The 25,585-nt window shown below is 43.9% G+C and overlaps 2 protein-coding genes across 2 annotated transcripts in view; one reads left to right on the top strand and one right to left on the bottom strand.

The window, feature by feature from the left end:
- FARSB (phenylalanyl-tRNA synthetase subunit beta) overlaps positions 1-907 on the bottom strand; it is a 35,503-nt gene extending 34,596 nt beyond the window's left edge. Inside the window, exon 1 of the mRNA XM_030954467.1 lies at positions 831-907. Within this exon, the coding sequence (XP_030810327.1) occupies positions 831-888 (58 nt within the window). The 5' untranslated portion in view covers positions 889-907. The remainder of the gene's footprint in view (positions 1-830) is intronic.
- A 243-nt stretch (positions 908-1,150) lies between these two features.
- On the top strand, positions 1,151-24,378 carry MOGAT1 (monoacylglycerol O-acyltransferase 1). Its single transcript, XM_030954792.1, has 6 exons — positions 1,151-2,101; positions 10,819-10,997; positions 11,389-11,590; positions 14,184-14,358; positions 17,801-18,000; positions 20,833-24,378. Exons 1-6 carry the CDS (start codon positions 2,008-2,010, stop codon positions 20,985-20,987), a joined length of 1,005 nt encoding a protein of 334 aa, XP_030810652.1. The 5' UTR covers positions 1,151-2,007; the 3' UTR covers positions 20,988-24,378.
- Positions 24,379-25,585: the final 1,207 nt, after the last annotated feature.

Here is a 25,585-nt window from a genome sequence, read left to right as displayed (position 1 = left end):
ATTTGATTTATTGACAGGGTATTCTGACAGTCACAAGGGAGGGCTTCTGATCTTTGGAGCTCAGCTCCTCAACCGGATCTGTCAGAGCAACTCTGGCCTGAACAGATAATGAAATCAGAAGGGAATAACTGGGCAGCTTCTGCCAAGCGCTCCTATTCTGATCAGACAGGTTGCTCTACAGAGGCTGCGTTGTAACATGCGAGTAACGCAGCCCTGTTCTGACAACGCAGATCTGACAATGCTCTGCTCTGACAATGCACCGGGCTGCCTGCAGAGCCACAGCTTCCGTCTGGTCTAAACCACTGCATGCTCCTTCCTGAATGCTCCTTCAGCCCAGCAGCTCTGGAATCTGCTTCGTGAGCCAGGATGGAAGGACTGAATAAACCCACGCTATTCACCGCTCGCTTTGCCTGCTCCCCCCTCTTCTCTCTCCTTTGTTTAACCAGATCCTAACGCAGACAGTGAAACTCCAACCAGGAACCGTCATGCGGAGACGCGTGGTTGGGCTTTCCCGAGAGATTTGGGCTCTAGCAGTGCGTGCCAGGGCAGTGGGCAGAAGGGGCCGGGGATGACACATGGCTGTGCCTGGCGTGCCGTGGGCAGGCGAGGAGCAGGCGGCAGAGGAGCCACCGACGCTGAGGCCTGAGCTTCCCCGAGAGCCCCTTTGCTTCCCCGAGATCCCCGGTGCAGCCCCAGGAACGGGACACGCGGCCGGCGGCACCGTGCGCGCACAGGGCGGGCAGTGGCGGAGGGGCCGCGGCGATGGCAGCGGGCGGGCGCGGTGCTGTGCGGGTGCGTCCCGCGGCACGGCGAGGATGGTGGGCACTCACTGTAGCTCCTGCCCAGCGCCTGGAACAGCAGCTCCCGCTTCACGCTGACGGTCGGCATGGCGGCCCGGGCCCGCGCTGCGCCTGCGCCGCGCGCCCGCCAGGCCCCGCCGCGCTCCCGCCGCGCTGCCCGCGGGCCGCCCTCAGACCCCCGGCCGCGGCCGCCGCCCCCGCTCTCCCCGGCGCCGTGACACCGCGCCCGGGCGGCCGTGGGGCTGCTCCGAGCCCGCGCTGCGCCTGGGGACGGGCCGGGCGGCGCGCCGAGCCCCGGCAGCGCAGCGGGCAGCTACGGCGGTGACATCAGCCCGCGCCGGGGCCCCGCGCTGTCACCGGCGCCGGGCGGAGGGGCGGCCCGTGTGGGACCGCGAGTCCCGGCGGTGCCGCTGTGCCCGTCCCCGCGTGGGGGACGCAAGTCCCAGCGTTATCCCTGTCCCCGCGGGGAATGGTGAATCCCGGCGCTGCCGCCGTCCCCATGGAGAGGGGGGTCAGCTGGGGCAACGCTGTGCAACTTTCGGGGGGTGGTTTCTTTTTCACGCCGAAGTTTTATTTACTGACGATCCCTGTCACGGACGCCCCGGGCGAAGCGCCGCGGGCGGGAAGAGGCTGTGCGTGTGCCGGTGTAATTAAAAACGAAACGCTTGACGCCAAACACTGCAGGAACTCTAAGTTCTGGGTCAGTTCCATAAGCTCTTTAATGGTAAGAGCCTTAAGCACGCCCCGGAGTGCCGGGTCTCCGGGTGCTCCGAGGGGAAAAGCCCGGCAGGGCACCGCAGGTACTGGGTGTGAGGGCGCACCTGGGTCCGCAGGCGCGGGGCTCGGTCCAACACAGCAGCGGTGATCCGCCCGGGGCCGTTCATGCCGAGCGGTGGCAGGCGCGGCGCTCCGGGCCGGGGGACCCACTCCAGCCGCCTGTGGGCGGAGGGGGTGTAGCCGCCGCCAGTCCCCGCAGCCGTGCCCGGGCTCTGCCCTCTCCCGCTCCAGGATCGGGTTTACCGCGGCCGGGGCGGGCGGCACCGCCTCCCCGTCCCCGCCTGCCGGACCCGCGACCGTGGGCAGCGCCGGCGGCGGGAGGGGCGCGTCCTGCCCGCCGGGCACGCGGCAGAACGGCGTGCAGCGGGCAAGTGCGGCGGCTGGAGCCGGGGCCGGCAGCTCCGTGCCTCCCGCGCTGCTCTCCGTCAGCATGAAGGTCGAGTTTGCCCCCATCAATATCCCCCTAAAGAGGAGGATCCAGACAGTCGCCGTTCTGCAGTGGATCTTCTCCTTCCTCCTGCTGGGTAACAGCCTTCCTCCTTCCTGCCCCTGCCCCAGAGAGAAAAGGGCGAGAAGCGGCTTTCTCGGTGACCGGCGTTACCCGTGGGCATCGCTCGGTGCCAGCCGTGGCTCCATGTGGGTGCAGAAGCGGCGGGGGCGAGCAGTTCCCCGGCGATCCCCGGGCGGGACGGAGCATCGCACTTCTTTATTCCCTGAAAGCTTTGGATGGGTTTTCCTCTTTTTTGGGGGTCTGCTTCTTTCTATGGGTTCTGCTTCAAATATGAGCCTAAAAAGCTAGTGTCGGTGGCTCCTCATTGAGACGCCCAGTATGTTTCTGACAGCAACTTTTTTTATCGAAGATGAGCATAAACTCTGGTACATGACTAATGCTGTTTTCATTCATAATTTCGTAAAATAACTTTATATGCTGTAGTTTAATAAAATCCTCATTTATCAAGGTAATGAAAAATAATGGGCATTGTCAGTGAATTGATTCAAATGCAGACAGTTGTGTAAGTGTATGAAAAATATCCTCACTGGCTTTAAGAAAGTGTTGCTAATTCTACTTGGTAATCTTTTTCTACTGATTGTTCCTCTATAATTAATTTTCCTAATATCTTAATAGACACCTATCATTAAGCACCTATTCACAGCGGCAAATTGTATTCACATGGGTAGGTATCTTGAATTTGATGAAATTAATCACTTGATAAGGTAAGATAAACCTTAACTCTATGAGACTAAATCCATGGATTGTATAAATTGGGAAGTGGTTATTGAATAGTATCACTGGAAATGCTGGAACACTTCAAGATCGTCTATGCTGTAGGATGTACAAGGCAAAAAGTAGTGTGCACTTATCTTCCTTGTATGTCTTACAAATATATTATCCTATAGGTGGTCTGATGTCTTTCAGGTGGTTTTTTTTAGGTTGTTAACCCACACATGAAAAATTTGGGGGAAGTATGGAGGGTATGAAGCATCTTCACAGATTAATCAGCAGATGTTATGTTACCTCGAAATTATATGTAGTTAAATGATAAACAGTTTCTGTTTGTGGCTATGTTGTAAGTAATCTGTACTTTTAATTTTCTGTTATTGAATTAGGTCTTGGCATGAGCCATTATTTAAGTCTCATAAAGCAGTGGAAGTTCAGGGGCAGTGGAAGAAAATTTTTTTTTCCCCCTAATGGAGCAATACTGCTGCAGAAAACCACATCTTCCTGTGCTTGCTTGAAGTGATCAGGATGCAGAAAATGCCCTCTTTGTAGTTTAGTGGGCAAAGTAGGGAGCTGTCACCTGCAGCTGGCACTGCCTGGGCATGTCAAGGAAAATCAACTCAGAAATGGTCTTATGGCTGGTTATGTTGAGTATAGTGAGTTCATGTGATCATGAAAAAATGGATTTGCAAGAATGCTTGATTAACAATTTGATTCTAATAATAAGTATCTGCTTGTGCACCATGGGGATGTTTATCTTTAGAGCTGACCAGTGTGACCTTGTCATTTCGTAGGCGGATGCTTTCAAGTGAAAGGGCAGCCAGTGATCTGGCCAAAATGTTTCACTTAGCTGCAGGAGAATTCAGGTGGGTGAGTCCTAAATAACTTAAACCAGTGAGAAATGGGCTGATTTCTGATGTCCTGGACTGCCCCTATGTCTGGCTTTTTTAGCCTTTTTTTTTTATGGACAGATGTTGTTTGTTTGTAAGCTTTGGATTCAATAGCGACGCTTTCAAATCAGGGAGAGGATGCCTTGGGACAAGTGAAGTACTGTCACATCATGGAATAGATTGGAGGTTTAGGTGTTCTTTGGGGATTTGTGTGCAGCTGGAACTAGTTTACGCCAAGCACGATCTTGATTATCTGTCTTGTGTTACATATCTGCATGTGAAAACTTGAACAGATAATGCCCTATGACAGCTAATGATTCATGATATAGATAGAGTGATTCTGTTTAGAGCAGTGAATAAATGGGGTACTGGCTTAGCTGCTGAAGTTGTCCATCTAGGTGTGTTGTAATCTGCCATAGCTTAGGAAAATGAACTGTAGGACTAACAGATGAAGTAAGATAACTGTAAATTAGTGCCCTGAATTGGTCAATGATATGCTTCAAATCTGGGGAGTGACGTGTGAAAAAAATGATTTCGCACACTGAGTAAGCTGTAAGGGGCATGTGAGCTTATTACAACTTAGAATTCACAATGTGACTTGGATAAAAGACTCTTGGTTTTATCTTCCTGGCTGAAAAATGTAAAAAGCCCTTGCTCTCCAGGCTTGCTTTGTTGTGATGCTGCATGGTTTTCTGAGACTGTGGAATTGATGACTGAATATGCCCTCTTACTTGTGCAACTCACAAGCTGGCCTGAAATACAGACATGCAGTAGTTTTTGAAGCCTAAATCTCATCCTCACTGTAGAAAGTGTGAATCAGTCTGCAAATACTGAAAAAAACAGCGGCAGCAGCCTGGTATAAGCAAAGTTCTGCTTCTTCATGCAGTGTTCCAGCTTGGGCTGGATCTGCACTAGAGATCCATTGCTTCTGCTGTGCAGCGTAGGCAGAGTAAACATGCCTCTGTCTCAAAAAAAGCTGTACAGATGTGCACAGAATTTCATTAGGTACAAAAGGAACCTCTTTAAAATTCTGGCTGCAAGTTCCTGTACTTCCTTGTTCTGTGCTGCAAGCTGCCAAAGTTCACCCTCAAAGGGAAAAGACAAGTTTTCTTTGTAACAATGATTTGCCTGTTCATTATACAGGGGCATGACACCAGAAACAAAAATAAGTTCTGAAATACTGGGGGGTGAATGTAAGAGTTTCTGGATTAGATGAGAAAAATGCCCATTAACAGATTCCCACTGTGTGTTGACTGAAAATGCCATGTGGTTTTCTATCTTATGTTCTCCAAGTCAGCAGATCAGAAAATTTTGTATATAAGTTCCATGAAAGAGAGAAGTGTTTTACTTGGGCTTCTGTCTTTTGAAAGACAAGTGTTACCGGTCTTGAGTCCAGAAAACTAAAGCTGTTAAAACTGAAACTGGCAAATGCTATTTCTCACTGTATTAAGCACAAATCCAAAACAGCTTCAGGCTGAAGCATAGTGTCAAGCCATTAGTGTTTTACTGCTGAAACAGCAGATACATGAAATTTTGCAATCTCATACTTTGGATAAAAGGCCAAACCAGACAGTTTTTACAGATGGTAGTTTTATATCTGTAATTACAGTTATTTGAGATTTGTTTGCTTGGCCGGGGGCTGACAGTCCTGGGGCAGGTCTGGCCCTGTTCCGAGCTCATGCAGCACCCCCACCATGTCTGCCTGTGGGCCTGTGTGCTGGCTGCTCTTGGTCACTCTGTGCCACTGTCCAACCCAACCCCAGGCAGAAAGTAACCTGGAGAAATAACATCTCCAAGCCTGTAAGTGCTGCTGGACTGACAAAGCAAAGAGGCTGCATAACCCCCATTTTTGGATCATAGCTTCATTGTGCATATGCACTAAAGGAATTGTCACTGGATGCAATGGATATACCCAGTGTTTGCAGGAAATCTTTGTTTTTAAGCTTGGAGATGTTTTTCTAAAGAACTTTGAATTAATTTTGCTGCATTTACCAGTATGCCTGATATCCTGATATTATTGGGAGCAGGTGTAGGTTTTCTGTTTCTCACACAGTGGATGGGCATTTATCCTTGGTGTGTGCTGTGAGCTGTGTGCCTCATACTGCACATCTGTCAGTGAGGTTCACTTTGTATCAGGAGGTAGAGCAAAGGGCTCATTTAAAGGCAAAACCATTAAAACAAAGAAAAATCAGTCAGATTTGGTTGAAATGCTGCTTTCCCAGTGCTTTAGCCCTTTGTTTTCCTTTCTCTCTAATGTACACAAATCAAATGACAGCATTTTTGAAGAAAGAAAAGCTAGAAGGTGAGTTGGTGAGCTATGTGCTCCTGCTAACTTCTCATGTGAAAATGGACAATGGAGTTTGAACATGTACAAAATCAAATGCAAAACTGAGCAGCTTGGGTGAGTGGTGGTGTCTAGGGCCAGACAATGAGAGAGGGAAATGAGAGTTTAACTCTCCAGCAGGGATACCAGGTTTTTTCTCTGAGAATAGGTGATGGTAGAGGAGAATGGTGCATCTTCCAAGGCCCACTTTTGGAGAAGTGTCTCTGGTCTCCTCACTGGGGATTTAGGAAGTGACTGTTGTGCAGGCACCCCTGTATTTATTTGCAAAACCCTTAATAATGCAAAATCAGTATGTAATGTAAGATATACTTTAATATGCACAAAGCCACAAAATAATATGCTGAAGACATTGGTATATATTAAACTACATCCTGTTCTCTAGTGATTAAACTTCTGTGCATGTAGGATGAAGCAGTCTGTTAACTGAACTTGCTGGAGACAGTTTTGAGTTGTGGATCTGGCTTCCCCAAAAGAATAGAAATGATGAAACGTTTGCCAGAGAGTGAGAGATTGCTGCTGGAATAATAAGTGGTTTCTGTGTTGAGAAAGAAGGTGTCAGTGTAATGTGCTAAAGCAAATATTAACCTTTCCTGCAAACATGCCACGATGGTTTGTTATCTGGTGCTGATTTAATTAATCAGCTATAGCTGGATAACTAATATAGTTTTGTTCTTCCTCAAAGTCTTAAAAAAAAAACCCAAAAAACCTCTTTTGATGCTTAAGCAAACTCAGCTAAGCTCCATAAGCCTTTCCTAGCAAGCTGGCTGGTATTGCTACTTGTTTTTGTCACTCTGTACTCATCTATCCATGAAATTTATTGGTTGCCTATGGGTAGGGACTGAAGTGTGATCACAGAGAATAACAGGGTACTTACTGACTAGTATTTCTTGGAATGCTGCCTCTGTTACCTACATCTTAAGGAGGGAATTTAACCAAGTATTTCTTTGTGTGTATTTGTTTGTATCTCTCAAAAATACTAAGAAAAAACAGCTCTGCTGTGTCAGTCCAGAGACCCTAGCCTGACAGCCCCTATGTGAACATAAGTGACAGTGAATGCCTAAGGAGAAAGAAAAGAAGGGGGAAACATGTAGACTAAATTTGGCATGCTGTCTTGGGATTTGGCAATTAGTAACTTGGGGATTTATGGCATCCAGGCCACTCTACCTGCAAGTCAGTTGTGTGCAATGCTCTGTATCTCTGGTTTATCAGTATTTGCCAGTGGAAGGTCTTGGGAACTTGGAACCAAGTTTCAGCATCAGCAGGCCTCTAAAGCTTGGAATCTGAGTGTTTGTGTTTGCTGTCACAGCACTGCTGAGATACAGCTGCCTTGGTAGGAGTGCTCAGGTATCTTTGTGGCTCCCAGGTGTAACCAATAACCTGAAAAAGGCCCTCACAGGAGACTGATCCAATCCACCAAATGCTGACTGCCCAGCCAGTTTTGGAGTGAGCTCCTTTGCATGGTTTTTGGAGAACTGCAGAGAACCTGTAGTGCTGCTTGGGGTGACACCAGCACCCGGGGCACCAGTGCACTGCCCGTGCTGTCCATGACTGCTCTGAGCATAATAGGAGCTTTCCCTTCTAGGGACAATCTTGCATTTGGTGGCTTCATAACAGATATTAATCAAACATTTTTGATGCCCTAGTAACTCCAAATGCATTTGAAGCTTCCAATTTCCAGATTTGACCTGTGCTTCCTTTCTCCGGCATTTAACTATTTCATAAATTTGGTGCCCCCAGTTGCAAACTCAGAGCCTGATTAATGATTGAAGGATCAGGTGTGCAAACATCATTGGGTAGGATGGCTGCCAGTGCTGGTTGCTCACCCTACATAGAGTGGTTTTCACCATTTGTTGCAAAATATGAGCATACATGTGTTGCAAATGGGAAATGGAGGAGAAGTGACACACCGACCTTGGTTCACAAACCCAATGTTCAGAGTTCTGTGGCAGTGATTTGTCTTTTAGTCTATATTTCCTCATCTCCCCTCACCTACCCCCAAAATCCAATACATCACAGAGATACTTTTCAAAGCTCTAATTCAAGTTCAACCAAAAAAATTACACTTAGAATGTACACTGGAACTACATCCAAGGACATGATGCAGTAGAGTGACAAATCCCAAATTATTCACCTTTTGACTGGAGTTTGTTTATGAATTTAGTTTAAATGGTTGTTATTTATTTACTCACTGTCTTGTCTGAAGGAAAAAACACCAGGTTTATGTTTACAGTCTCATTGGTTTTGAGTCATCAGTGTTTAGCTCATCTTGCAGGCTGCTAATTCGTTGAAATAATGAGGAGGTATGGCAAAAGGAATTTGCCTCACCTGTCTCATTGGGAATGCAGTAATCAACTTTGTCCTACAAGATGCTGAGCTCCCCCGAGGAAGTGCTAGTAGCATACTTATCTCCCCACACCTTGCCTGCACTCAGGAAGGTGCCCTAGCTAAAGCAAAGCAGCCAGCTTGTTGATCTGATGGTGTTTGTCTGCACAGGATTAAGAACTGCTATCTGGGCCTTCTCACTGCTGATGCAATTAACTCTCACAGCAAGGATGCTTGGCTACAAAGCACTTTTCAGCTGTTTGCTAGCAAACTGATTGTAAAAAGCCATGTGATTCTGTGTTAAAAAAAAGCCATGTGATTGATTCTGTGTTAAGTCAAAAGTGCTTCTGAAAGGAAGGGTAGGAAATTTAAATACTTATTAAATCTTGCATAAAAAAATTAATTTATTTATAGCTGCTAGAAAAAACTTCTCATACTTGTTCAAACCAAAAACCTTGGCATCCTGTCCAGAGTAGCATTCCTAGAAACTTCTATAGTTTCAGGATCTCTTCTTCAAGGACCAGGTAATGACTTTTCCTCAATAGACTTCTGTGCCCTATTTTGGAGTGATGCTGTTGTGGGATTCCCTGTGAAATTCCCTGTGGAATTGGAGTGTCATATTTCATCTGTATTACTTGTCCTGCATCAATGATGTTCTTTAGAACTGGTTTCAGTTCTTGTGAGTTTTCCACATTGACTTTGGGAGTCTATGGGCCTCAGTTAGCTGTGGTGTTTTCAAGAGCTCTTGCTCAAATGCTTTTCTGTGCAAGACCACGGTTTCTTGCTTGAGGAAGAAGCAGTGAGCTTCTGTACTGAAGAATGGAGTATCCTTGAAAATGGTAGGTTTCATCCTGCTTTTGTTTATGGTCATTTCCTTCTCCCTTCCTCAAAGCAAATGCAATTCCTTATTTTTCTGCTCATATTCCTGCTGGAAATATGAATGCTCATCCCCTCCTAGACAAGATATCCAATTCTATTCTGAAGGCACAGTCAAACTAGGCTCAGGAACAAACTGGTTGAAGTTCAGAAAAAGTAAATATTCAGGTTGGAGGAAATGCTAGTCTGCCTGTAGACCAAGCTGAGATCTCAGCTGAAAACTTGCACAGTCTAGGGAATCTGCTGACTTTTTAACACCCAAGTAATGTCTCTCCTGAATGAAGGTGATCTGAACTAGGATGAGTGGGTTTTACTCTTGGTTCATCTACTTATTCTAAAGTTTTCAGTTCTGGTGATATTTTACATTGTGTGAGCCAAATTATTGCCTGAAGTACTTCTGTTATTTGTTTTTAAATCTGCTCTATTTAGTGATTAGCTCAGTATGTTTCACTGGTGTAACTTCTTCTAGGACTTCACAGGATATTGCCCTCATGAAAGCCAGTCAATTGTGAGACAGAAAGTACTGCTTCTGCATTGTAAAATCTGTCTGAAGAACGCCGGGCTCCTGCAACTCTGCCCATTGAGTCTTCAGTGAGAGCTAGGTCCTGTTTTGCTTGCCACTGTATAAATTTATGATGTTAAAGCCCTGGCTCCCTTGCAACCTGGACTTTAGCATCTGATCCATGAGCCTGAGGGGTTTGTTCAGGAGGTGGCAGAGCAAGCAGGCTGCTGCAGGGGTACCACAGGGCAGAGAGCAGCAGCTCCTACTCCTCAGACATCTCAGACCGCAGCTGTGCAACACTCTCCAAAACTAAAATTCTGCAAGTTCTACAAAGATATAAAGTTTCCATAGGATTTCCCTGAGTAATTATTTCAAGGCTGGGCCCCAAGTAACACAATATATTTAACCAAACAACTTTTTCCTGCTCTTTGAACTGTGTATAATACAACTCTTATGTATCACTGTTGAAGCAGGATGTTACAATTCTTCCTGCATTTGGTTTGAAATCATCAGGACTTACTTGCTGTGGTATTCCCATAGTAGGACTGAACTTCCCCTTTGACTGACATGTTTAGTGCTGAAGTGGAGCCTCTTTGTGTTTTGGTCTTGTCTAGTGCATCTCCTTGGCCAGTGACAGCACTTTTGGCTGGGAGTAGAACTACCACTCCATATTATAGGTAGGGAAGCTGAGAAGGAGCATAGAAAATGATTGCCCAATATCCCTGTAATTAGAAAAGAGAAGTTGCTATGGCTCCCTTTCCCTTCTTTCCTTCCCCAGCTTTCCTTTCTTCTCACTCCCTGAAGCATTACATCCTTGTTAACTCTTGCTGTCTCCCTTTATTTTGCCTTAGGTAAACCAGATGCTCTCTACCAAACACCCAGTTGTGCAGTAGAGGGAGAAATAATAGACTGAGATAATACACCCTTGTAATGTTTCACCCTCACTGTAACAGCACCGTGTGGAATAAGCTGAGTTCAATTTGTGTGCATTTTGAGTAAATCTCTAAAAACATATCAGGGTTGGGCATTCTCAAAAGGACACAGATGTGATTAATGCCTGCTATGCTTTCCCTTTTTGTCTCTTGTAGCAGAGTTTTGCTGTGGATTCTTCGTGATCCTGATCCTGGGCAACTTTTGGTTCCTTGCTGTTCTGTACCTGCTGTGGCTGTACCTCGACTGGAGAACACCATGTGCTGGGGGCAGACGGTCCCACTGGGTCAGGAGCTGGACTGTCTGGAAGTACTTCAGGGAATACTTCCCCATTCATGTGAGTAAAAGGTTTCTCACAAACAGCTTGAATTGCCATAACCATGGACAGACATCTGAGACTCATCTTTGCTAAAATTCTAATACTCTTTCTGGGGTGAACTTGACTTCTTTTTAAAACAAGGGAAATCTAAGATTTAGTGACAAAAGGGGACAGGGCCTGGTTTTCTAGGACTGTTGGGTGACAAGGTAGTGCTTCAGCACAGTAAATCTAGACATGGTATCCTGACACATCCATTCAAGCTTTGTTTATCTGTAAAGCAGGACAGTAATTTTAAGTGCTCAGAAGGAAACTCATTGTCATTGCTTCTATGTCCTGTCAATGTGCAATCTCCATAGGTGTTGTTTTTGAGGTAAATATTATAATGCCCACCACTGACTCTATTTTTCAGCTTATAAAAACTTCAGAACTGAACCCAAATCACAACTACTTACTTGGCTTTCACCCTCATGGGGTCCTGGTTGCTGGAGCCTTCGGAAATTTTTGCACTGATCCTCCTTTCAAAAATTTATTTCCTGGCCTTACTCCATATCTCCATATCATGCCCATCTGGTTTGGCTGTCCCTTCTTCAGAGAATACATAATGAGTGCTGGTAGGTAAAAGCAGAATGTCTCAGCTGTTGCTCCATATTTTAGCTTCTGTTAGAAATGTAGAGTCTATTCCTCTACTTACATATGGTAAATAATTTCAGAAGGATCACTGTTGGTGCTAAATTTAACCTCTATTTTATGATGAACTGTTGTGGCAAAAAAAATTGGAAGGTTTTATTAATAATTTTGTAAACTATATCACTGAGTTGTTTTTTCTTTCTGAAAAGAAATTGCTGCTTTTCCTTTGAACTCTCAGATAGCAGTCCTGAGTACCCATTATATACAAGAAGAGAACAGCATAATAATTTGTAATTTTATTTAGTCATTAGCAGACACTTGTAAAACAAATTCAGGCTAATGTCTTACCTGAAGGGCTTAGTGTTATACATTGCAAATATCTTTATACTCAGAAATTAATTACTTGCTTCTGATTGAAGTCCTATATTGCAAATTTGTCTAATTTTAATTGAGATGTAAACTCTAAAGAGAAGGACCTTTTTTCTGTGTTCTGAGAAGCATTTGTCATAAAGGTATTCATGACTGGTACTACAGTAATAAAAGATAAAAATAACAAGGAATTGAGTTGGGGGAACTGAAAAAAGAGAAGAATGAAATAAGAACTAGTGCTCCCCCCCAGTGGTTTAATACATGAGTTTTTTTACTTAAATTCACTCAACAACAGCATTTAAGCATGTTCTGATGCACAAGACTAAGTTCAGGAGACAGAGCTCTAACTTTATTCATGACTGCAACATAGACACTGCAATCTCAGAGAAGCTGTTCCACTGCTCCATGCACAGAAACATGCCTATGATGTTTCCCAGATTAATATCAGAATTACTTATCTATGTATGCTTCAGCATATCAGAGAATGCCTTTCCATGCAAATGTAATTTCTGAGGGCGTTCTTTGAGGCTTGCAAAGTGAAGGATTGGCAGTGATAGAACAGTGCAATTTTAAACACTGTTGTTTAATCATTGTCTGGAAGTCAGATGTTTTTGGCATCTTGACCCATGGGAACAAATATTTACCTGCAGAATGAGAAAGAGCTGCAGTAAAAAGCGCACTAAAGAGGAGCCAGCATTGGAGCTTGGTTTTCACAGGTATGCAGCTGATAAATGAGAGGCGACCTTTGGTGTAATACAGATCACCACTCCAATAATAAGACTCTTGCAAAATCTTCCATGTCCTGAAAGCCATGCTCCTGGCACAATGTTTCATGTCCCATTCTTTCTCTGTCTGTGTCTAACAACGTGTAGTTGTTGCCTCTGGCAGTGCAGCTGCTGTGTGAGCACGGAGCATTGCCCTGCATGCAGGGCAGCTCTGCTTCAGCAGGAGACACATTTGTCCTGGGGAAAGGCAGTGATTTGTGCTTTCCTTTCCAGGGAAAATGCATGGTGACATGAATGACCACCACTTGAATTATTTGTGAGTCCCAGGTCAGCTGAATTTTCAGAGTAACAGTGACTGTGAAGGCAGATGTGGCAAATGGATGTAGCTTTTTGCTAAGGTCTGGACTTGCTCCAGTTGCAAGCTATTCCTCTTGGTGGCAAGCTCTCAAAAGTAGATCAGAGTCATCTTCCCTCTCTTCCCAAATTTTTATAATCCACATTGTAATGTCCGTATTGGTAAAAAGACCAAGCAGGGAGCAGAACATCCAAAAGTGCATTTTGATACCAGTTCTGTAAAACCAACAATGTGAACTAGATTTGATCTCTAAATTGTCACGTAGATTATATGAATTCAACACAGTGTAATTAAACATGGCTTCTGGGTAAATGGGATCACGATAAGCCTTTGAAATGAAACATAGGGCAAGAAGGAAGAGGAACCTTTGAAAGATTAGGTGCATATCTGGTGGAACATGGATTTTTCAAAGCACCAAGTCCAGAGCAAGACCTGAGAAGATGATAAAGTCTTGTACAGCAGTGTACCTCCTACTGCAAGTATCTATATCAGCAGGAGTACCAGAAAAGCTTCATATAATCTGCTATTTTAGCCTAAATATTGATGAGTGCCTGGGCCTGGTTACTAGAGAATGAGCTGATGCAGTTATTAGGAATGGTAGAAGTGAGTCTTTTCTGCTTCTTCTAATGCTGTCATGTGGTTCCTTAGATGGAGCTGCTGCTTTATAGTTGTGAAAAGAGTGGAGGGATCTGCTTGGCACTGTAGCTCCATATTTGAGTTAACAAGTCCTCTACACATTCTGTTAACCCTTCTGTGCCTGTGTTTCTATGCACCTGCTGTACAGCTTTAGCAGCTGCCTCTCAGCAGTATCTGCTGCCATTCACCTCCTGTTCTTGGGCACAGAGGGTCTCTGAGGGGGAGTTAAGTTGCCAGAAGAGCACACCCTGAAGAACTCAAAACTCTTGCAATAGGCAATAACATGTAACTAATCAGTGTGAAATCAAAGCACGTGCCCAAAACCAAATCTGTTCCAGCGTAAGGAGCTTGACCCAAACCTTTGAAATCTCGTCTGTGCTGTTATAATTTTGAAACATCAATTATATCAATTATATTTAAAAATATTCTTAAATTCCACTGTACTTGTACATGAAGATCCAGTGGTCACTCTTAAAATGTTTCCTCCTGAAGGAATGGTTTCTGCATCCAAGGAAAGTGTCTCCCATGTGCTGAGCAATAAAGGAGGTGGCCATGCATCTGTCATTGTCATCGGAGGAGCAGAGGAATCTCTGAATGCACATCCTGGAAGTCTCACCTTGAACATCCTCAAGAGGAAGGGCTTTATTAAAATGGCCCTGAAACATGGGTAGGTCTTCCATGAAGCATGCTTTGAATGGAGATTGATTCTTAAATATAGTTCATATTATATGAAATTGGAGAATTTGAAAGAGTTTAAGTGTCTAAGAACATGCAGATATCTGTCACAGGAGCCAATCTGTCCACCTAGATCCACTCTGGGAGTGTTGAAAATTCCCTTTCTCTTTCATAATTTGTAACAGTAGGTGTTGTTAGCATATCTTGTTTTATTTCAGTTGTTTCTTGCACTAGCAAAGAGTAAGAATTATGAAACAATATTAGTAAATCTTGACTGGTTTTCTGAGTAGGGCTGACATTCTGCTTTCTGTTCTGTAAATTAAAGATGCATTAAGGTAGAATTTTCTTATCATTTTAAGCAAACAAACAAATTGGATAGCCAGGCCCGGTTTCATTAAATGACTGAGAATTATGGTCTAGGAAGATTTGTTTTACTATTATTCTAAAGACTTTTGAAGATGGCCATTTGCAAAAGTAAATTCCTGGGAATTTTTGGTGAAAATCTCAAGAAAAACTAGATAACTTTTTACAATGAAGCAGCCATCAGTGTGTTACTAAACAGAGATGGTATCAATGTCTTTTGAGTGATTTACACAGTGTAAGTGATTGTGTTTGTTCTGGACTGGTCTAGATGGTTTGTATATTAGAAATATTGAAACCAATGTTCTGTTCCAGGTACACTTGCTGAACAGCTCCCAGGATTAAATATTGACATGTGAAGCAATGATAAAAAATACTAGTCTTGAGAAATCTGTAAGAGCTTTTTAAGCTATTAACTGGAGAAAAGGTGGTCTCTGAGAAGAGAGGCTCTCTACTTTTACACAGAGTGCAAAAAACTAGAAACTGTTCTGTGCCAAAATTCCAAGGGTGTTTCTTATACATATCACCAGGATTCTCATAAAGAATTTTTTGTGCCAACAGAATGTAGCATTCTAGTCTAATTTGTACCCAGAAAAAATACTTGTTTATTTGAATTAGGAGTTTACTGACTAAATGAGTCCTTAGTCCAACTGTTGATTAATTCAGTGGGATCCTTAACACTCACTAGCTTTTATTTGTTTTAACCATAAAGATTAGAAGATATTTAGATACTTTTTTTAGTAGTATGTTAGTAGATGTCTGGTCTGTCATATCACAAAGGTTGGTGGTGGTTATCTCTCATCTAAATTGATTTGGATTGAGAAATCAGATACACCTGTGCCTCTCAAGACATTGATTTCAAAAGTATCTCCAACACATAACAGCAAGAGTGGGACACTTACAAAACACAGGAATGGCCCCTTTACCCCTCCACTTAGTTAGATTCCAGTGATGGTCCTCATCTTTCTAAAAGGGTCATGGCTGTCTAGAGCCCTCCTCTGGGTGGCAGTGCCTGTCTCTGCCCCAGTGGCTAAGGGCTACAACTCACATGGTCACGTAAGCAGCAGGCTCCAAGTCATTCCTACAAACACCAGCACAAACACCTGCTTCTGTGGGAAGCACAGGAATTCTGACTCCTCATCTGTCCAGCAGGGCTGGAGGACAGTGCAAGTCTAACAGAGCTCTTGCCCAAAGACTTGGCATCCAGTAATTGCTTCTGCTTTTGAAGTCTTGTTTTTAACAATTAACAAAATGGGAAGAAAATTTCCAACTCAGCTGGAAATGAAAGGGCCAAGGAGGCTTGTGGGACTCAAATGAGAAGCCCCCATCTGCCACCAGTGCCTGCACACATTGCTGGTGTTCATGATCTGCAGCAGCAAATACCAACCCAGGAAGGAAGGAGCAGTGCAGAGGCTTGTGCTCTCTGGCCCTGACTCCTGTGCTGCCAGCACAGGGAAGCTGTGTTCCTCAGCTAGGACCTTGTCAAATGTGGCCTGAATATGTCAGCAAATGTCCTCTGCACTTTTGCAAAAGATATTTTGGTCCAAGGTAGTACAAGTATCTGATACAAAGTGAAGAAATCCTAAAGACACAAAACAAATGACGAATCAGATAACTTATCTTTAATTTCACAATCATAAGTTACTTAGTTCTCTGTCTCAGCCTCCTACATAGCATCTTGCAAAAGTCTTCACTAGATTAAAGCAAATCCCACAGTGTCAGGGCACCACAGCTATTGCACCACAAGATGTTCCTGTTTGTCTTAGTGTTGTAGTAAAAAGTTACGTATTTACACAGCCCCAGTAAGTACCAGGCTTTATGATATTTCTTTTACAGGTGGCAGGGTGATAAATCCACTGGAGGAAGAAACTTTGAGCAGACACTAGTCATAACAGTATGTGGGAATGATAGTCAGTGTGAGTCCTCAGGCTAAAGAAGCTGTTGAAGCAGCTGTTTTTTACTGTACAGGTGGATATTGACAGTCCTCAGTGCTTCCAGCCAGCTCTGTCCTCAGTGCATCCTCCTCAGGCATTCACAGCTCTGCAGATACTCATTCTGACAATGTTCTAGCAATACTGCTATTTCACAGTAAGGTTTTTCTCAAAGGTAGTGGGTACAGAATAGAGCTAAGATTCAGAAACTATGATTTAAGTAAAGAAAATATCCCTGAATCCTTCGGAGACTGCTTAGGATTTCCCTGTTGTTTTTTTTTTTTTTCCTCTAAACTTTGTAGAATAGTTAATGAAACTAAGCATTAATCAAAACACAGCCAAGGTTTTAAATACAATGATGGGTTTACCTGCACTGATTATATCCACTCAGGCTGTTTGTCCAGGAGCTAGTCAGTGCCTTTCCTCCCAGGCCAATTCATGAACTGAATGAGAATTCATTAGACTGTGCAAGAGCCAAAGTGGGTTCACATAATTTCTGTGGGCAAGATGTGACCTCTGGTAATAATGGATTACAGCTTCTGTTTTCTAAGAAGTCCAGAGGAAGCAGGGTTTGGCTGGGAATTGGACACAGAAGGAATTTGGCATTGCACTCGTGTCTGTGAGGGTGTCTGGTTTTTATCAAGGTTTTTGTGCTGAAATCAAGGGCACGCATTACTCCGGTCAAAAGACAAGGGAAAGCCAAGATCTGGTTTTGATGCCACCCAGCTGGGAGCATTATAAAGTTAGCAATGAAGCTTCTCAGCTTGCCCAGGGAAAAAATGTAGTGGAACAAGGGTGGACTTGCCGAAATAGTGGTGGATAAAGATATACTTATGATATATGCAATAACTCATTTTCATAATTCCAAACAGTCACAAATTGCAATAGATAGCAACCAACTAAATGCTGCCAAAAGCAAGTTGCTAGTTGTGTGCCAATCACTTTTTATTTTAAACACCAACCAGCCAAGGCATCCAAAAAGCTGCTGCACATGAGAAGAGTTGAATGCCTGCTGCTGATGAAATCCAAAGCTGCTGAAACTCTCTGTGCTGGTTATTGTGAAACTGTTTCCATGCTGCTGATGTGAACTGCAGTGGAAGTGCAGGCTGATGTAGAATTCTCAGTGTCCTCTTTGTTTTACAGGGCTCATCTGGTCCCAGTGTTTTCCTTTGGTGAAAATGAACTATTCAAGCAAGTTGCAAACCCCAAAGGTTCATGGCTCAGGAATGTACAGGAGAAATTGCAAAAGATAATGGGCTTTGCTTTACCACTATTTCATGCTAGAGGAGTATTCCAATACAGTTTTGGCTTAATACCCTACAGGCAACCCATTCATACTGTTGGTAAGTTCCCTGCACCTTTTCTAATGTGTTTGCAAATGTTTGAAAACTCATCAATGTGCTGCTAATATCTGTAAATTTATAAATCTGTTCTAACAGAATTAATTAGTGTGCATCTAAAACAAGTTACTGTCCTTCCCAGTTAAAGGGGGCAGTTCTTATCTTCCCTTTTCTGGCCAAATCTTACTCTTCATTCTCAGTTATCCATAGGCTCCTATCGTTGGCATCCATAATGAAATCCTAGAGTTGTTCAGTTTTTCCAAGAGGGCTGCCACAGCTCTGCAGCTGTTGCTGTGGGTTCTGGATGCTTCTGATGTGAAGCCCAGAACCTTAATTTCTTAGCCCTGGAAGGAGCTTGAGTGGTCCTGAGCTGGTGCTCATCAGGCCAGAGGGAGATGCAGGAGCAAAGGGAGAGGACACCTTGTGATGCCACAGCCCTTGGGCAGGCTGCCACTTAGATGGCTTTGCAGCTCTTTAGGGTGTTTCCTTCCCTGCTGGCTTTTTCCCTTGGAAAGATCCTTTCATGTTTAATTGGGAGTGTGCATGCCACATCAACAGGCAGTTTGGGAGAGTGTTTTTCCCCAAAAGCTTTCATTACTGCTCATCTACTCTCACTGGAGTGTGGAATTGAACACATTTTTCATGGTTTTACTAGTGCTATTGACAACCACACCTTTACAAAATAGGTGATGCTGGGTCTCATGCAAAGGCAATAGTTGTCTCTTTGTAAATTTTTTGATAAATCATTTTTAGCCAGATTCTGACCTGAGAGAACTAAAGAAAATTGAGCTTTTCTGGTGTTCCACAAGGGACTTTGAAGGTGGCCCTCCCTTTTTATGGGGTTGATTTGATTATAGTATGAAGCAAATAAAAATGTTTAAGACAAAAACATAGCTCTTTTTATGTTAAATTTCAAGCAGATCTGTGTTTTATCACTTCGTGCAGTTGAATATTTTGAAAATATTTAATTTTTAATGCCTGCATTGTACACAGGCAGGCTAAAAATGCCATTTATTTTAAAGCCAAAAAGTTATCAGAACTTTGGAATGAGATGTATTGGATGAGATCTATAATCTGCTTTTTTTTTTGGGCTGATGAAACAAGGGCTGTTCTGAAGCTTAAAATGTCTTATTTTATGAGGCATTTCTTCATCATGACAAAAGCACAGGAGTGCTACAAATCAACAAGACCAGAGTCTTGCAACAGAACTTGTAAGATCTCACAAGGTCCTTTGCCTTCTGTGCCTCTTTCCCCATGTTTGAGAATCATCACAAAGTCCCTGTGTCCTTGGAAGTGTGTGGGGTGTTCTTGGTATGCCTCAACATGGCTTTGAAAGCATTGCCTCAGCTCCTGAGAGCTGCAGTGAGCTCACCTGAGGTGATGAGCTGTGCTGCCAACGTGGCCAAGTATGGGTAATTCCAGTCCTGGTTCAGAAGCCATGGATCCAAGAGCCATTCAGCCCAGCCAAGATCTGTGAATTTGAGGGGTTTGGGCTTGATGAGTGCTTTTGGTTTTCCTTTACTTTTTTTTTTTTTAATTACTGCTTTACAGAAATAGAAGCAACTCTAAAATATCAAATTAAGCAAGTTCCTTAAAGCTGCACATATTATATTAGACAGATGAGTGTAGTTCTCTATCCCACAAGAAATCTTCATTCTTGGGAGAAGAGACTTGCAGAAGGGATTGGGGGCTGTTTGCTGTTTCCAGTCCTGCCTCTGGAAATCCTGTATTGTATGTATATTGATTTCACACCCCTCTAAGGTATTGCTCAATCCAGGCACGGGTTCCCACCCCAGCTGTGTAAAGTCTGAGTTTCAGCCCCACACAGGCCTGAGAGCTCATGCAACTGGAGCTGCAGCAGGAAAATGCAGGCTCAGCTCTTTGTGGTTCTGGCTAGGCTTCCCTTTAGTCATCACCATCCAATCTGAAGTGGCAACATCTCTTAACAAGAATTTTCAGGTGCCTTTGGAAAAGTCCTGAGGGTGCTTTTAGCTCTCTGTTTTTCTAGGCTTCCCACTTGGGTCTGTTAAGGTGTTGGTGCTTCCAGCACAAGAATAGCTGTCAAAATCTGGTGACTGAACAACACAGGAGAGACTGAGATCATGGGAAGCTTCTCTTAGCAACCCACTTTTTAGCCATAGCCTTTTGTGGAAGAGAAGGCTGCGCTCTGGATTTCCATGGAGTCATCTCCCATGGAGCAGTTAGCAGGCTTTGCACAGTGCCTGGAGAACATTTTGGTTCCAGTGACATTTGTGGGCAGTGGAGGGTTCAGAGACACCTCACAGGGTTTAGGGGATTTACACGCTACCCCTCCCTAGGCTGAGGTCACATTTTTGGTGCAATGATACCCATTTTGAATAAATTGGAAGATAAGTATTTCCTTTAGTCCTGTCCATGTGACAGTGTTGTTGAGGGCACCATGTCCTCTTAAGCACACTCCACACTGAGTGCTTTTACTATTCACATCAGAAGACAGTGAGAAAGTACATTTTTTAAAATACTGTGTTGAACTTCTAGACAGCACATAACCCATAGGATTGTATCTTGAAGTATAAACTGCTCCTTCAAGTTAGAGCTTATCACTCTTCTCATTTGCTCTTCTGCTGCCAAACTGAAATGTTGGGGGGTGGGGGTGTTAATTAATTTTATCTAAACTTCAGCAAAAGTCAGTGAAAATCCAGCCCCAGGGCTCAGGCTTGTGAAAGGCAGGATCAGGCCCCAGAGTAAGAAAATTGTTCTGTGATTCTGCATTCTGGATGGGAGCTGTGGTGGAGCTCTTACTTCTGCTTAAAAAGAGAAGTCAATTAAGCTAATGCTGTTGTGTTTGATTTACAGTGGGAAGCCCCATCCCTGTAAAACAGAACTTGAACCCCACCACTGAAGAAATTGATCAACTACATGCATTGTATCTACAGAAACTAAAGAAATTATTTGAAGAACACAAAAGCAATTATGGCATCCCTGCACATAAATCTCTCATCTTCGAGTAGCAAATTGCAATTTGTAATTCCAAATCTCATGCAAAGAAACAGTGTCTGCTCAAAGATATCTTTCTTGCAATCCATATTTTGCAATCTGTAATTATCCTTATGTAAGGAATACTTTTAAGAAGGGATTATTAGAGGATTTAATGATTTTTATCTTATTCTTGGGTGGTGGGGGGAGGGATCATTGCTTGCCAATGATCCCTCCCTTGCCTTGAAGCCGGTGCTGTTTTGAGTTGTCCTTTTAGGTTCATGTGTGCCAGAAATGTGAGTGAGAGACTCCACACAGATGTTCTTACCGCAGCTTGAGGACAGGAAGTTGCCCCAGCATGAGATCAGTAGCAGAATCATAAATCCAAGAAGTCTTCGATTAGAGGTTGAGAGATTTACCAGCATTTATCAAACATGACATTAGGTTCTTCTCTGAATGTCAGAAACCCCTGCTGTTCTTCCACAGGAATGAAGGTGTATGTTTTCAGCACATGGCTACTGTAAACCACTTACATGAGAATTCAAGAATGAATAGGAGCTTTCAGCCTTGAATTGGATATTGGCAAAAATGGTTTGTCCAAGTCATGGAGCAGAGCAAACCTTCTGTTTGGAGTACTGTGTTGAGATTTTTGTGTCCATGTGTGTGCTGGGTGGTGGGAAGCACTGAATGATGTGGCTTTACTGGACAATCTGTGCTTTGGATCATAAGTTTGGAAGATGAAGCAGCTTTGGTAGTTTCAGCCTCAGAAGAGGTGGCAGGCACAGGACAGGAGAAGGAGGGAATCATGTGAACTCTTCATCCTGTGCAAATTAAAAATAATCCTATGTCAAGCACTTGCACAGAAGGAAGTGGAGCCCAGTTTGTTCTGAAATTTCACCAAGGAAATTGTACTTGATAATGCCTTTTTCTCCCCACTGACAGATGTGGGGATGTGTTAAGCTGGAGCTGCAGGGTGACACAGCTGCAGTGCCAAGGCAGTGTGAGCATAGCTCTAGGGTGCAGCAGGTTAAGAGGGCACATTGTATATAAACCAGGTGCCTGAATTTGAGAAAAGGTTTATCCTAAACATGGAGATCCACTTCAGAAAAGAAAAGAAAAAAATCTTAGCCGAACTCTTTTTCAGTGAAAATGCCTAGGTCTTGGAGATTATTGTGTATGGAAAGAATTGTAACGTATCACTGAATTTTTATGAGCTAAATTCTTGTATTTGTACAAACTTTTTGACTGCCTGCAGACTTTGCAATCTGATGTTAGTGAAGAGTTTGATCTGCTTTTAGCAGTTTTGGTGCCTGAATATTACATCAGTGAGGTGCTCTGACAGGTCAGACATGGGCTTATCAGGCAGCCTGGGCATCTTCAGTTGGCTCAGCTGAGCACAGAGGTGCTCCAGGAATAGCAGTCTGAACACATTGTGTATTCCATGGGCTGAAGGCTCTTGGGAGAAACACAGCTGGGGCTTTGAGAACAAGGTAGAACTCTGGAAAGTAAGTTCCAGAGAAATTCTGGAAATTCTTAGAAAGAGGACAGTGTTTATAGAAAAGAGTGGAAATTACTTCTATGGAGTGAACCCTGACTGAACCAACACCCCAAAGCCAGACAAGTATTTGCCAGACAGAGCAGATGTTTGTGCTCCAAAAAACCCTCCAGCAACAAGCTGGTTTCCTTAAGAGGGCTCTTCCTTCTTGTCATCCTACTGTCATCCGGTTGTAAACAACACTGAGTCCTGCTCTCATTTTCTCTACAATGACACAAACACTCTGGGAACCAGGGCTGGAATTTGCAGTGCCTGAAGAAGCCCCTCTTCCCTGACAGACTGCTGTCAATGTGCCCACAGTTCACCTCTACCTGAGCTTTTTTGGTGCCATGTATGCTTGCCTTCCCTTCCCATGCCTTTGCTGATCACTGATGATTACTGTGGTGCAGGCGTCTTGCTTCCTCACTTTCTGCCCTCCTTTCCCTGGGTTGAGATCTCTGGTCTCTATGCATGGAAAATACTGAGTGGTGTCTTATCATTCAGCAAAAATGGGGTTTAGGAGCAGGGTTTGAGAAGAGGAAGCACTGTGCCTGTGCATGTTTGACACCAGCTTAAGATCAGGGCTGTTTCAGCTGTGGAAAGGCATGTTTCTAGGGAGGTCAGGCATGGCAGGTTTGTTACCTGGGAAGAGGGCTCAGGGTCCTGAGGATTGTACAAAGTGATGATCCCTGAGCAGTTGCTCTGTCTCAGTCAGCTATGTGCTTTGGATTTGGAAATTTGCTTTGGATTTGACTCTTTATTGCCTGCCCTGATGAGTAGTGAGGATTATTCATGAAAGAAGGATTTGGAGTCTGTCAGACTGTGCTCTCCTAGATCACCTGCTCTAATGACATATTTCCTCTCATTCTCAGTCTGTTCTTTTTCCATTACCTTGATGATACAGAAGATCAGGCTGTAAATTTAAGAATATTAGCATTGGGTTGAGGATGGAAAGTAACAATGTTTTTTTGTTGATTAAATGAATCAAAACTTCTAGAGAATATGTGGATACTGATTTTAGGACAATATCAGGTCAAAAGGGTATCCTATACACAGGCTTTCCTCTGAATTCCACGAGGAAATTATCTGTGGGCTCTCTGTACCATCCATAACTGGCTCAGGTAGAACAAGTAGGGATTGTGTTGCTATGACTACTGATACTGTCATTGCTTTGTAACAATGGAGATGGTAAAAAAACCCCAAAACCAAAAACCCAACAAAAAATAACAAATCAACAAAATCTCCAAACAACCCAAATATTTATTGTTGCTCAGTTACCACTGCATATGCTTATGATGGTCCTTCCAAACTACCTTTTATTATCCAATTGACCAGTGTACCCAGGGCTATTTTAAAATAGAACTTCTGTCTCTAAATGCGATAGACATGGTGTCATCTGAAACATTTACCTCTGTGTTAGTGTGGATGTGTAAAGCACAGACCCATTTTGGCTACCACAGGCACCAACACCAGCCCTGCTGCAGGCAGAGGAAGCTGCCCACGTTTGCTGCAGCAGGAGGCTCCAGTTGCAGCTTATGCTGGACACAGCAAGAGCAAGGAGCTGGTAGGAATGGTGACACTCCCTGCCCCAGCTGCACCTGGAAGAGCTGGGCAGCACTCAGATTCCTGGTGGGATGCATCTCTGCCTGGGGCCAGCTTCCTGGGATGTTTCTCTTTGTGCCTTTCAATGCCACAGGTAAAGCCAGCCATGCATCAACAGGAGAAGCTGTGCCTCTAAACCTGCAAACACTGCCTGCCTGACACGCTCAGGATGAAGTTCCTGCCTGTTCCCCATGTGTGAGCACCTCTGTGCCAAATTACGTTGACAGAAAGTCAATCCTCGAGTATTTTTACTTTGTGAACTACACAGTGTAATTTACACTTTGTAACTTTTTATGGTACCTGTAAAATATGAATGTCAGTTGTTTCAATGATAGCTGTGGCAAGGAGATGTGAGATAATAAAGGTTTGTACCAAAGGGGGCTTGTGCTGGCTGGAATTCAGGTACTGGAATTCACTGCTGTTGGATCCTGGCAGAACTCGAGTGGCCACATTAGCCTGGCTGTCAGGCTGTGCTCATATCACACTGAGAAATCTGGGTGGATTGCTTGCTGCAGGCTCCTGAGGAGAACCTGAAGCCAGGTTCCTGATGGAGTTCCAGAGGGTCTGAGGGAGAAGTGACCCACAGCAAGGGTGGGCAGGGCTGCAGCCGCCCTCAATCAGTGCCAAGGGGGGCGCAGCAGGGATGCTGGAGCATGGCAGGGTGGGCAATCTTCTGAGGAACTGGTGAAATAACAGCTTTTGGAGATCAATTCAACCTCATTTTAAAGAAAGGTTTGAATTTTAAGTGAAAGTTGCATGGTGTCCAAACCTTAGTAACAGTACCCTAGAGAGAACAAACTACAGAGTCTCTGCTTCACTCTACCAACTGGGGAGCTAAACAGCTGCTTGGAGTAAAAAATGGATTACATTTGTCTGTTGGGAAGAGAAAAACCACCCACCTGACAACAGTGATGTATTTAATAGGATTTGGTTGTTTGTTTTTTTTTTAGAGTATGGCAGCTAAATGCAGCACTAACAGCTGTAGTGACAGCTATCAATTCCAAAGACTGGCAAAGGCTAATTGTATTTTGTTACTAGTGAAATGCTTTTTAATATGGAATGATGCCACCTTGCACCTCAGAAGAGTGTAAAGAGAAAAAATGGGTTAAAAGTAGCCTTGGATTGTTTGGAAGTAGCCCCATTATGTGTAAATGTGCACATGTGTAAATTAGAGGTGTGTCATTGTTCATCAATGGATCAACATCACATCCTGGTTTTGCTGAAATACAAAAAAAGAAGCAAGTTATACCTGTAAAGCAAGAAATACAGAAAAACAAGGAATGGAGAGGAACTGGACATTCATGCTTTCCGAGGTGCTGCAGCAACACCCATCACCATTGCTTGTGATACGTAAGTGATGTTACCTCCTCAGCCAGGGGGTGGATTCTGAAGGCAGCTGGGTGGCCTGAGGGATGGAGATGGTGTTTCAGCTGAGGGTTCTTAAGGTTGATATCAATTCATGTCAGCTGAACTGCTCAAGCAGTGCTCTGCCTACAG

The sequence above is a fragment of the Camarhynchus parvulus genome, chromosome 9, assembly GCF_901933205.1.
Source record: "Camarhynchus parvulus chromosome 9, STF_HiC, whole genome shotgun sequence".
In the NCBI taxonomy this organism is placed as follows: domain Eukaryota; kingdom Metazoa; phylum Chordata; class Aves; order Passeriformes; family Thraupidae; genus Camarhynchus; species Camarhynchus parvulus.
The sequence above is the reverse complement of the archived record's forward strand: the minus strand, read 5'-3'. Positions and strand labels throughout refer to the sequence as shown.

Bases quoted from the DNA above. Each gene is read 5' to 3' on its own strand.
- MOGAT1 (XM_030954792.1), top strand. From the start codon at position 2,008: ATGAAGGTCGAGTTTGCCCCCATCAATATCCCCCTAAAGAGGAGGATC. The intron at 2,102-10,818 runs GTAACAGCCTTC...TGTCTCTTGTAG, and splicing joins CTTCTCCTTCCTCCTGCTGG to CAGAGTTTTGCTGTGGATTC. The intron at 18,001-20,832 runs GTAAGTTCCCTG...TTTGATTTACAG, and splicing joins GCAACCCATTCATACTGTTG to TGGGAAGCCCCATCCCTGTA.